The following is a 12945-nucleotide window of genomic DNA, read 5'->3' as shown; positions in this document are numbered from 1 at the left end:
TGGACTGTCCATGGATAACAAAAGGTCTGCAAAATGCATGTACAAAGAAAAATGCTCTATACAGAGAGTTCTTAAGAACGAGAACTAAAGATGCTGAAATCAGATACAAAAGATATAAAAATAGGTTAACTAATATACTTAGATTTAGTAAAAAGGAATACTATAAGAAGCAATTAGATATAAATAGAAATAATAATAAAAGATTATGGGAAATCCTGAACAGTGTTATAAAATGTGGGACTGGACAAAAGAACTATCCCAAGTATTTCATTTGTAATGACCATGAAGAATACAATATGGATGTTGTGGCAAATAGTCTCAATGAATTCTTTGTAACTGCTGGACCAAATTTAGCAAGAACAATCACTGATCCTGGGAAAGCACAGGAAAAACCCGATACACTGATTGACAGAAATCCATATTCTATGTTTCTCACAGCCGTTGATGAAAATGAAGTTCTTGAAATTGTCAAAAAATGTAAAAATCACAAATCTTTGGATTGTAATGATATTGATATGATAGTGGTTAAAAGAGTCATTGAGGCTATTATAAAACCATTTACATACATCTGTAATTTATCATTTCAAACTGGTCGATTTCCAGACAGAATGAAAATAGCAAAAGTTATACCTCTATACAAATCTGGGAACAAACACCATTTCACAAACTACAGGCCTGTCTCTTTACTACCTCAATTCTCAAAAGTTCTTGAAAAACTGTTTAAAAACAGACTGGAAAAATTTATAGATAAACATAAACTACTCACTGAGAGTCAGTACGGATTCAGATCAAGCAGATCAACATCATCGGCACTATTAGATTCAATAGAATACATCACAAATTCCATAGACAAAAAGCAATATGTGGCTGGGTTATTCATAGACTTGACAAAGGCATTTGACACTATAGATCATGATATATTAATAAGAAAACTGGAACGTTATGGTGTCAGAGGGGTAGTTTTAGATTGGGTCCGGAGTTATTTAAGTGACAGAAAGCAGTTTGTGAAAATAAATGGTGGTTGCTCCTTATGTATGGACATTGCTTGTGGTGTACCCCAAGGGTCAGTTTTGGGTCCAAAATTCTTCAACTTGTACATTAACGACATCTGTAAAGTGTCCAAAGTATTAAAAATGGTTCTCTTTGCTGACGATACAAACATTTTTTGCTCTGGTGATGATCTGCAGAATTTATTGGAGGATATGACTAATGAAATAAGTAAAGTGAAGTTCTGGCTTGATAAAAACAAATTATCATTAAATTTGAATAAATCTAAACTGATGTTATTTGGAAATAGTAGTTTAAATACAAATGCAAAGATTCAAATAAATGGTGTTGATATTGAAAGAGTCAGTGAAAATAAATTTCTGGGGGTAATAATAGATGAAAAACTTAACTGGAGAGCTCACGTAAGATATATTCATTCCAAAGTATCACGAAGCATTGCAGTACTAAACAAGGCAAAACAGGTATTCGACAGAACATCACTTCATATTCTCTACTGTTCACTGGTTTCACCATACTTAAGCTATTGTGCAGAGGTCTGGGGCAATAACTATAAAACCACATTACATTCACTTTTTACTCTTCAAAAAAAAGCAATTCGAATCATCCACAATGCAGGTTATAGGGAACATACAAACTCACTATTTTTGCAGTCTGAAATATTGAAAATTGACGATATAGTGAAATTCCAAACAGCACAAATTCTATTCAAAGCAAAAAATAAAGAACTGCCAGGTAATATTCAGAGTATGTTTTTTTTGAAAGAAGGAAGTTATAATTTAAGGGGTTTTTGTAACTTCAAAACAATGAAGGTACGTACTACAAGAAAAGGCTTTTGTGTTTCTGTTCATGGAGTGAAACTATGGAACAATCTGCAAACTACGCTAAATTAGCATTTTTAGCTAACAGCTACAATAAGCATAAAAGTTACCTTACGGCTATCATTTGTTAACATGACGCTTGTTTTTATACATGTAATACATTTATTACCAACCTGAGAGTTTATCCGCTGGTCATTCGACATGACAAATGACTTCTGAAGTCTTAATTCAGCTCAAGACGCTGTAGATTCCCGTCAGTAACACTTTCGGTCCGCTAGTAAAACGTAGTTCTATTAATCTGCGCTTGAACCGGAACCGGATGTAAGTTCCAAAAAACTGAACTTTGGAACTGAAATTGAATTGTAGAACTGAAACTGAATGGTGAGAAGTGAAACTGAAATTATTCGAGAGCTGAATTTTTAAAGGATAAAATGCAGTTTCAAAGCAAATCAATTCATTTTCAAAATATAAAATACAATTTCAATTTAGTGATGATCATTTTCAAACCATAAATTCAATTTCAAATTAGACTAATTCAAATTCAGTTTTCAAAAGCATTTATTTAAGTTACAATTCAGATTCAATCTGAATTGTTCAAATTCAAATTTAACTTATTCAAATTCAGTTTCTGATGGCACAGATTTCTGCCCATAGGAACATCATCATGTAGCGTTATAATAACCTGACTTTGGTTTGTGAACTTGTTTATGAAATCATCCTAAATACAATAAAGTGAAAATAAATCCATGATGGCATTTTATTATTGTACAGCAGACTGTTTAAAACAGCAATCACAGAAATGAAGTTATAATCCACATACGTCATTATATGTTTGTGAGCGTTAGAGAACACCGGAACCTGAACCTGTCCGCTTTCATAATCTGCATTGTTCAAGCTGAGGTGTCTCTGTTACAGAGCTTTATCACACCGTCAGTGTAATATAGTTTGCCCAGTTTGACCCATTTAGCAGAAGCCAGCCTATTTAAGGCTCTGATATCTATTCTGTATGACTTAAAGCAGTTATGACATGGTCTGATTTTCTCACCCAATAAAGGAATATTTCATATATCAGTCTACTCTTCATTCTATCAGAAACAGTTTTCACAGCTCGTACATTTGCTTTTTACACATGTATGTAAGCATTGAGCCAAATGTAATAATGCCAACATACTGGAAGGAACAACATTTGTCTCTTATATATAATACATCTATATATACACTGTCAAAGATACTTGAGTGTCTTTGAGTGAAGATTTAAGGTGATAGAACATATAAATAGCTGCAACTTGAATCTTTACTGAAGTTCAGTATTTGACACAGAGTTCACTCACATGAATTTCACTCACATGTGCTGTATAGTGTACCTGCACATGTGATGTGACAATAGAAGTGATTTGATTTGAGAGTTCAAACTCACTGCTGTAATAACTAATAATGATTAGCATAATAACTATAATATTGGCCATATCATATTTACACTGACTTTAGTCTCATGAACAACATTAACTATTTGTTATTTACTAGCTAATCTTATATGACTGTTCAGTACAGATATGAAGCCCATCAATCATGTTTTACAGTCCTGTGGTCTTAGCCTCAGATACTTATTAAATCACACAAAGCTCATGTAGAAACAAACAAACGAACGAACAAAACATGTTCTCCTTCATTTCCGTCAACCACACGTTTCCAGCTATCATGGTTGCTAGGCAACCTGGGCAGCGCGACGGAGGCTAGACCGTCCCATTTCACAAGCCTCACACTTCCGGCCTTAGCGGTCTTTGAGTACGCGGCCCTTGAGGATCGTTGAGGCTGCATACTTTAAGGCTGCAGACCCTGAAGTGGGATACAGCCATCATCTGTGCACGAAATGAAGGTGGATGTGGTGTGACTTTGGTTTGTGAACTTTTATGAAATCATCCTAAATAAAATGGCATCATGTGTTTATTTTCATTTTATTATATTATTGCACAGCAGACTGTTTAAAACAACAATCACAGAAATGAAATGAAATTCCACATACGTCATTTTCTGTTTGTGAGCGTTAGAGAACACCGGAACCTGAACCTGTCCGCTTTCATCTTCTGTGTTGGTCAAGCTGAGGTGTCTCTGTTACAGAGCTTTATCACACGGTCAGTGTAATATAGTCATACATAGTCGTACAGCTCTGTGGACCATGGGTTCAGCTTTTATTGTAATATTCATGGATGGATTGGCACTTTGTTTTATTCACTGTTTCCACATTAGCTCAGGTTAAAAGGTGCTCTTATTTTGAAAGGCGATGAGCAGGAAGAAGAAACAGGAAAAGAAGAACAACAAAATGGAGAAAACGGCGGAACATAGCTGGTGCTTACGGTGTGGTTGATGAGGATTGTGTGGATAACCCGTCTGTCATCCACGGACAGTAAACTGATCGCGAACAGTTGAACTAGCACAGAAGCGAGCACGTTCCTGTCTAAGGGTCAAGCTAGCAGCTGTCTAACTACGCTACTGTAGCTAGCGACATTAGAGCCGTTAGCAGACTTTGCTAACTTTCGGGTGGGGCCCGAAGGTTACATTGGTCATTGTAAGAGGACGTTCCCTTCTCTTCTTCCTGTGACACACAAACAGGTAATAACAATAAAGACACTTGAGCATATCGGAGCTCCGTGACGGAGGAAAGATGACATTTTTGTTGTTTTAGGCGGAGAGCCGCCATAAGCATCAGGCCGTGACGGGAGAACAGAAGGCTTCAGGCGCAGAGCGTGTGTGTGATTATAAATATGTTATAAAACCCCTCAGGATTCATCTTTAATACTTGTTCCTGACTTAGTATACATCAGATTCTCGAATTTTACCACCCTGACTTGTTTACCATCCCTGGTGTCGCTGCAGGACGCCCCCTGCTGGTTGTAGTGAACAGAAACAGGTGTCTGTAGAAATAAAGATAATAAATTTACTAAATTTTATAAAGTATCATGATCATAATACAGTCATACTGATTATTACAGTATGGTAGAAGCTGCTGTTCATCTCTGTGGTTATACACTCAACATGAATCGGTGCAGTAAAATCATCACATCGTCAAAGTCAACTTTATTTGTCAATTCTGCCACATGTACAGGACATACGGAGAATAGAAATTTCGTTACTCTCAAACCCTAGATGAAATAGCAAATGAACATTTAAATATAAGAGTGATTAAAAAATGCAAATAAAATAATTAAAAAGTAAAAATTTAAATAAATAAATACAATACAAATTAACAAGAAAGCTATGCAATATACAATATACAATATTCAGGTAAGGGTAAATGACATTGAGTGTAAACCAGGCAGAGTAGTGCAAATAGGCAAATAGTGCAAATGGAGATTTAGTAATGTACGGTAAGAGATAGTGTAACAACAAAGTCTTATGAGGTAATGGCAGTCCAATGCTCCACAAAGTGACTGGTAACTGGTGCAGGCCAGTGAGTGAGTCAGAGAGTGTGTGTGTGTGTGTGTGTGTGTGTGTGTGTGTGTGTGTGTGTGTGTGTGTATGTGACAGAGTTCAGTGAGACCATGGAGGAGAAGAGGGGAGAGGGGGCAGAATCGGGAGGGAGTTAAGCTTCCTGACAGCCTGATGGATGAAGCTGTCCTTCAGTCTTCTGGTCCTGGCCTGGAGACTCCGCAGTCTCCTCCCTGACGGCAGCAGCTTGAAGAAGCTTTGCATTGGGTGCGTGGGATCAGCCGCTATGCAAAGGGCTTTTTTAGTGAGACGGGTGCTGTAAATGTCCTGGAGGGAGGGGAGAGAGACACCAATGATCCTCTCTGCAGCTCTCACTATGCGTTGGAGGGTTCTATGACAGGACGCATTGCAGGCTCCAAACCACACAGTGATGCAGCTCGACAGGATGCTCTCGATGGTGCCTCTGTAGAAAGTGTACATGATGGGGGCTGGTGCTCCTGCTCTTCTTAGTTTGCGGAGAAAGAAGAGACGCTGCTGTGATTTCTTGGCCAGTGCTGTGGTGTTGTACGTCCAGGAGAGATCCTCTGTGATGTGCACACCCAAGAACTTGGTGCTGCTCACTCTCTCCACAGACGCTCCGTCAATGGTCAGAGGAGCATGTTGGGTGTGCATTCTCCTGAAGTCCACAACAATCTCCTTCGTCTTCTCCACATTCAGAGAGAGATTGTTGTCAACACACCACGTGGCCAGGCGTCTCACCTCACTTCTGTAGTCGGTCTCATCCCTGTTGCTAATGAGACCCACCACCGTTGTGTCGTCCGCAAACTTGATGAAGAGGTTGGAGCTATATGATGGAGTGCAGTCATGGGTCAGCAGAGTGAAGAGGAGGGGGCTCAGCACACATCCCTGCGGGGCCCCCGTGTTTAAAATGATGGTGCTGGATGTATTACTGCCGACCCGTACTGCTTGAGGTCTTCCGGTGAGGAAATCCAACAGCCAGTTGCACAGTGAGGTGTTGAGCCCCAGCTGGACCAGTTTTTGAGTGAGCTGTTGGGGGATTATAGTGTTGAATGCTGAACTGAAATCTATGAACAGCATTCGAACATATGAGTCTTTTTTGTCCAGGTGTGTGAGTGCTGAGTGGAGTGCAGTGGAGATGGCATCATCGGTTGAGCGGTTGGGCAGATACGCAAACTGGAAGGGATCCAGGGAGGGGGGCAGGACAGTCTTGATGTGTTTCACGACTAGTCGTTCGAAGCACTTCATCAGGATGGGAGTAAGTGCAACAGGACGGTAGTCATTAAAGCAGGAGGGAGATGACTTTTTTGGAACCGGAATGATTGTGGTGGCTTTAAAACATGTGGGGACGACAGCCTGGATGAGTGATATGTTGAAGATGTCTGTGAAGACATCAGTGAGTTCCACTGCACAGTCTCTCAGTACACGACCAGGAATGTTGTCAGGACCCGGAGCTTTACGTGCATTGATCCTGCTGAGGGATCTCCTCACGCTGTCCGGGGACAGAGTCATCACCTGGTCACCAGGAGGGGGTGGGGTCTTCTGTGCAGTGGTGCTGTTTTGGACTTCAAAGCGAGCAAAGAAAGTATTCAGCTCGTTCAGCAGGGGGATAGTGCTATCACAGGTCTGTGGTGGGGGCTTGTAATCTGTGATGGTCTGAATGCCCCGCCACAGGCTCCGTGAGTCTCTGCTGTCTTTGAAGTGATGAGATATTTTCCTGGAGTACTGTCTCTTAGCCTCTCTGATGCCACGGGAAAGGTTGGCCCTAGCTGTCCTCAGGCTCGCCTCGTCTCCATCTCTGAAGGCAACATTCCGAGCTCGTATTCTGGGATCAATGATCGATGGATTCATGTTACAGGTTTAAGTCGTACACTTCACCTGTTTGAACTCTGGACTCTTCACGCTGTGATAACAGAGCCTGTATAAAGCTGTTCACTGTGAAAGGTTAGAGATGTACTGCAAATGCTCAGAGTGATATGTAAACACTGAAACAAGTCAGACCTGTCTGTCTGTGTCAGTGCTGTGGAAGTCAAGTCAAGTCAAGTATTTATTTATTGTCATTGTCAAAGAACAATGAAATTGCGTTTGGGGCTTCCGTACAACCCGTAAAAAAAAACAAATACCCCTTAAAACCCAAGTGTAAATATTTAACCCAGTGTGACTTCAGTGCAATGAGACAATCCTTAGCAACAACATGAGAACAAGACAGGTAATGTTCATAGGACATTCAGACAAAGACCTGAGAAACATGACAAAATGCAACAATGCAACCCGTTCAATATTATTGTACTGTGAGATATGATGGTTGTCTATTTAAGAAAGAGGGGGGGAGAGAGAATAAAGATATAATGCACCAATGCAAACCAGTTCAGTGCTATTAAGAAGTTGGATATGGTTATTGTCCGTGAGAGGGGGGCAGAGAGGGGAGGGGGGCAGAATTCAGGAGCCTCACAGCCTGTGGATACAGGCTGTTGGCCAGTCTGGATGTTCTGGCCTGTATAGACCTGTACCTTCTCCCTGAGGGCAGCAGGTGGAAAAGGTGGCACGCAGGGTGATGTTGGTCCCGCAGGATACTGTGCACCCTCCTCAGACAGCGAGTGGGGAAGATATTACTAATCTCTGGCAGAATTGTTCCAATAATTCTGCCAGCTTCTTTCACCACCCGCTGGAGTGCTTGCTGGTCGGCCTTGGTGCAGCTGGGGAACCACACTAGAAATCCATGCGTCAGAACGCTGCTGATGGCACAGTTGTAGAAGTTCAACATCAGAGGTCTGGGAATGTGTGCGCTCCGCAGTCTCCTCAGGTAGTAGAGGCGCTGTTGGGCCTTCCGTGCAACTAAGGTGATATGGTTGCCCCAGGACAGGTCCTCAGTCACAGTTACCCCCAAGAATTTAAAACTGCTCACCCTCTCCACCACCTCACTACTGATGAAGAGAGGCAGATGGTTGTTATGACCCTTCCTCCGGAAATCTACAATGATCTCCTTGGTCTTTTTGGTGTTTAAGACCAAGTTATTGTCGTGGCACCATGACTCTAGTTGTTGCACCTCTGTCCTGTAGTTTGTCTCATCGTTGTTGGATATAAGTCCGAGCACTGTGGTGTCATCGGCAAACTTAACAATGAGATTGGACGCGCAGGAGGAAATACAGTCATGGGTGAAGAGAGTGTATAGCAGAGGGCTCAGAACACACCCCTGAGGGGCACCGGTGTTGACCACAAGGGTGGAAGAGGTGTTCTTACCCACTCTGACACTCATGTTTTGAAGGAAGGAAGGTTCAGGGCTGAAGCAATCAGCATCATGGGCTCATCCGGTTAGAATAAGAAAAAGCAGCCATCTAATTCAGAATTATTCTCAGGGTTCTCCTTTTATTCTCAAATAAATAAGGCAAAGAAGGAAGGAAACAAAGACACACATGGACTGCCACAGCTGAAAGAAAACAGGAAAACAGATTTAAGTTACTCATTCCCTTAAACAATACATAAAATAAAACCCAAATAGAACCTCACCTCAGCTGCCGCCCCGTGTGGAAGTGAAGAAAGAGTGAGCCAAAAGTGAATGCAGTCCTTATATATGTATATGTTTCGACTTAAAGAGGTTAAAATAAAGTGAAGGTTTGGAATGTGTCAAAGGTTGAAGGTTAAACAGTTTGTTAACATTAACTGAAATCCTGCCTCTGTCTGGTTCAGTCTCACCTGATGCTCTTTCACACCCTCACCTGTGTCACCTTAGTGGCACAGGTCCAATGTCTTTTGCTGGCTCATCTCTAACCTGTCATTTCTTGGTTTCCAGATGTTGTCCAGCTGTTCTTCCTGTTAGAACTCCATCATCCCAAATCTGAGGGACATGCGTCTTCTTTTGGACCAAGGAAACTTTCGACCTGTCAGATCAGATGTCTTCTAGAAGGAAACCTGTGAATGCCACAGCATTTCTGGTAATATATTTACTGGAAGTTTCAGTTCACCTGGCTCAGCAGCTCACCTATAATCACATAATTGACATTCATATTTACACTTAAATAGTGGCCTTGAAGCAAATCAGCAGAAAACTTATTTAAAAGTTGGTGTAAAATGCATCAACAGAGTATGGATGACCTATAAGGGTAAAAGACACAGATTTCAAATGTTTGACTAAAAAGAATATTTCCTGCATTAGTCCATGTTACAAAACATAACACAGCCAAAATTAAAGTGTGCAGTAACAGAATGTCACCAGATGCAAAAACCTTTTATTTCTATTCAGATAATAGTGATGACAGTCTTCAGTGGGCTCAGCCTCACATGTCATCCAGCAGAGTATCAGATTGGAAACGAATGCTGTCCAAAGTGTCCTCCAGGTAAGAATCAACTGAATGATGAGTGTATGTGTTTTTCTGAGAAAAATTGGGAAAGAATTAAAAAAAGAAATCTCTGAATAAACTTGTATTTAATTTCTCCAGGAAGTCGAGTGAAAACTCACTGTAATGAGTACAGCAGCACGTCCTGTACTCCCTGCATGGGTGGAACCTACACTGATCAACAAAATGGACTAGAACGATGTCCTTCCTGTACAAACTGTGACTCAGGTACATTTATGTTCACATCTTTATTCCCTGAAACGGGTAAAATTAACTGAGTAATTTTAAAACAGATCATTAAGGGAAGTCTCTGTCCATGGATCCATACATTCAAGATGATGATGATGATGATGATGGTGCACATTTAATGATGTCACAAAGACCAAAGGTGTTTGCCAGTCAGAAATCATGAACATATAAATACTTCACAAACACATGAAACATGTTGAGTATTTTCTTTTTCTGTTGGCAGGTTCAGGACTGAGGGTAAAAACACCGTGTACATCAACATCAGATACAGTATGTGAACCACTGGAGAGGTTCTACTGTGTTTCCTATGAGAAAGACAGCTGTAGAAGAGCACAGGAACACAGACACTGTAAACCAGGACAGTACATCAGACAGAATGGTAGGGTTGTGTTTTAAATTATAAGAAAAGTTTAGGGAAACTAGCTCATTAACCTCTTACTTATTATATTTATTTTATTCAAAGAGGTCAACACACATGAATAAACATCAGCTTTTAGCTCCATCATGTAGAAATGTCTGATTTGACCTCAAAGGCTAATATTCAGCAGGTAAAGGAAACCAAAGATGCCGAAACATCTGAGTGCAGTTCAGAGCCAGGAGCATGGATCAAATTTAGTCATCATTAAACTGATATTAAACATCAGAGAAAACTTATTAGACTCACGTAGAAGCACAGACATAGATGAAGACTATCAAAAACAGGATTATGTGTGAGACTTGAGTCCAACATTTTTACTTTCTCATGGCTTCTTAAAATCTTCCTAAAAAACACTTAAAGACTTGCATGAAAAAAGATTTCATTGATCAATTTATTGTTGATCTATAACATGAACCTTTAATGTTGGAGGTTCAATATGAATGCAGACAGATGGATACTGGCTGGGAGGTGGTGTTCAGCATCCGTGAGGGCAGATTAAGTTAAAGGGTTCAGAGTGTCAGTCCACACTTATCTACACATGTTATTGTTGTCATCATCAGGCACAGCCTCCACAGACACTGAGTGCTCTGACTGCAGCAGTGGAACATTTTCAAATGGAACATTTCACTCCTGTCAGCCACACACACAGTAAGTGAAGCTTCAGAGACACATGTGCAACATCTGTACACTACACTGTCCTCTAACAGTGTCTCTCTGTCCTTCCAGATGTCACTCACTCAACCTTCAGCTGATAACAGAAGGAACACTTGCAGCTGACAATCAGTGTGGAGAAAAAAGCAATCATGTGACCCTGACTATCACCGTGATTGTCTTAATTATTGTAGGACTAGTATTAGTGTTATTAGTATTATTACACTCAAAAAAGAAGGGGATTGTATTTATATCCAGGTGAGGATGATAAAACAATGAAAATGTTTTATTTACTGAATCATCATGTTTTCTGACAATGATTTATTTTACTGGTTTTATTTGATTATAGAAACATAAAGAACAGCACATTAAGGTATGTTTGTCTCTGTTTCTCAGTGTTTACTTTTTATGATGATAACACTGATTTATCTAAAAACTAATGCTGTCTTTCTTTAGTTTACTCAAAAGCTCTCCAAAAGGAGAACAAGCAGAACTCCATATGCAAAGTCAAAGGTAGGTGTGTGTGTGAGAGTTGTTGAGTGAGTGAGCGGCACTGATGGTCTCTACAGATGTATCAGAGCCTTAATCACATGTGCGTCTCTCCTCAGAGGGAAACATAGTGAAGATAAAGAGAAAGAAAATGGTCTCCTCCCCCCAGAATAACTGGTAAATGGACTGGTCCGTACATGGTGCTTTTCTACCTGAGCACTAAGAGTGCTTATACAACAACATGCCTTATTCACACGAGCACTTTTTTTTCTAAGCTTAAACGTTTTCTAGCATTCACATTCCAGAGAAGCAGCTTGGAGTTCAGTATCAAAAGACTTGTAGGCATGCAGACCGGAGCAGCCGGGCTTCAAACCACCAACCTTCCACTTAGTAGATGACCCTCCACCTCCTGTGATACAGACACATAAACATGTCCTGTTCGCTGACGCGTTGTGTTTGCAGTGGACAGAAATCAAACATCTGGATCATCATCTCACTGCACTCACACTGAAACCTGCAGTGCTCCTGCTGACATGCTCTTGGTCACGTGACTGTACACACAGACTCACACAGAGCTCAAAGCAGGAAGTGGAACAGACTGAAAATGGACTCATGGAATATTTACTGAATATAATTTAATTGTTTAAAATAAATTTAAACTTAAAAAAAATAAGTTAAAAAAATAATTCCAGAAGAGTGTGTGTTGGGATCGTTTTTTATGATATCTGTACAAAATTAAACTTTGATAATTGTATGTATGCAGGAGCAGCAGTAATGACAGATACATCGTTTTAGGAGTGATACACTTTCCTGTTATCGGGCCTGTGATGTGTCTTAATGTCTGGAACAATTTTTTTCTAGTGGTACAAATCATTTGTGTGCTGTCTTATTGTATATGTACCTGATTGTTCTGGATACACTTTGAAGTATTTGTGCAGATAATACCCAAGACTTTTACTTCATTCCATGTAAAGCTTGTATATAGATTTGGTGTTTTGAAAGATTTTGGACATAAACAGTTTATTCATTAATAAACATGTTTGTGGTTTTCACAGTAAAAATCAAGACTTTTGATTTTTATTTTTGATCAGAAACAGTTGGGAGGTCTTCAGTGAGCCTCCAAACATAGCTGCTGGTTGGTTTTCTACCTGTTTACGTCCAACGCTCTACACATCTGTATGTTTCAGCTTTGTCCTTCAGTCTCAACATGGTTCATCTTAACTTCCTGCTAGCTTCTATCATGGTTAAAGCTAATGAATTTCATCACAGGATTCATGTGAACACCAGTAGAACTTTGTTATTGAAAATGTTGTTAGTACAGAGTTTGGATAAAGCTCAGCTGTTGATGCTGCTCACTGATTGGATTGTTCGTTTCAGCTCTGCTCCCAGTCTTTACTGCATAGATGAAGATAGAAGGTGTGACTGGATCTATAGACAGAAAGACAGAGAAATATGCAGAATATTTGATGCTTTGCAGTAGAAATGTTCATATTTTAAATACAACAGAGCTGATCTGGGATGTTCACTCCTGCAG

General features: G+C 40.1%; 2 protein-coding genes across 4 annotated transcripts in view; both read left to right on the top strand.

Moving 5' to 3' along the window:
* The first annotated feature begins 3968 nt into the window (after nt 1-3968).
* LOC120738627 (tumor necrosis factor receptor superfamily member 14-like) lies at nt 3969-12011 on the top strand. 3 transcript variants are annotated; one of them, XM_040039981.1, is made up of 10 exons: nt 3994-4436; nt 9061-9202; nt 9511-9604; nt 9707-9832; nt 10077-10232; nt 10832-10919; nt 10998-11180; nt 11272-11295; nt 11391-11435; nt 11531-12011. In XM_040039981.1, exons 2-10 carry the CDS (start codon nt 9161-9163, stop codon nt 11583-11585), a joined length of 813 nt encoding a protein of 270 aa, XP_039895915.1. In that variant the 5' UTR covers nt 3994-4436; nt 9061-9160; the 3' UTR covers nt 11586-12011. The 3 variants fall into 3 exon arrangements, with proteins under 3 accessions (XP_039895916.1, XP_039895915.1, XP_039895914.1); XM_040039980.1 differs by having other exon boundaries at nt 3995-4436; nt 11379-11435; XM_040039982.1 differs by lacking the exon at nt 10077-10232 and having other exon boundaries at nt 3969-4436; nt 11379-11435.
* Nucleotides 5560-12945, top strand: part of LOC120738981 (NACHT, LRR and PYD domains-containing protein 3-like) — a 26845-nt gene continuing 19459 nt past the window's right edge. The window contains exons 1-2 of the mRNA XM_040040603.1: nt 5560-5570; nt 12386-12388. The gene's annotated coding sequence lies outside the window, so the exon portion shown is untranslated. The remainder of the gene's footprint in view (nt 5571-12385; nt 12389-12945) is intronic.

Source organism: Simochromis diagramma, unplaced genomic scaffold (genome assembly GCF_900408965.1).
Source record: "Simochromis diagramma unplaced genomic scaffold, fSimDia1.1 OVJJ01000026.1, whole genome shotgun sequence".
Taxonomy (NCBI): domain Eukaryota; kingdom Metazoa; phylum Chordata; class Actinopteri; order Cichliformes; family Cichlidae; genus Simochromis; species Simochromis diagramma.
Note: the sequence above shows the minus strand (reverse complement) of the source record. Positions and strands in the feature narration are given on the sequence as shown.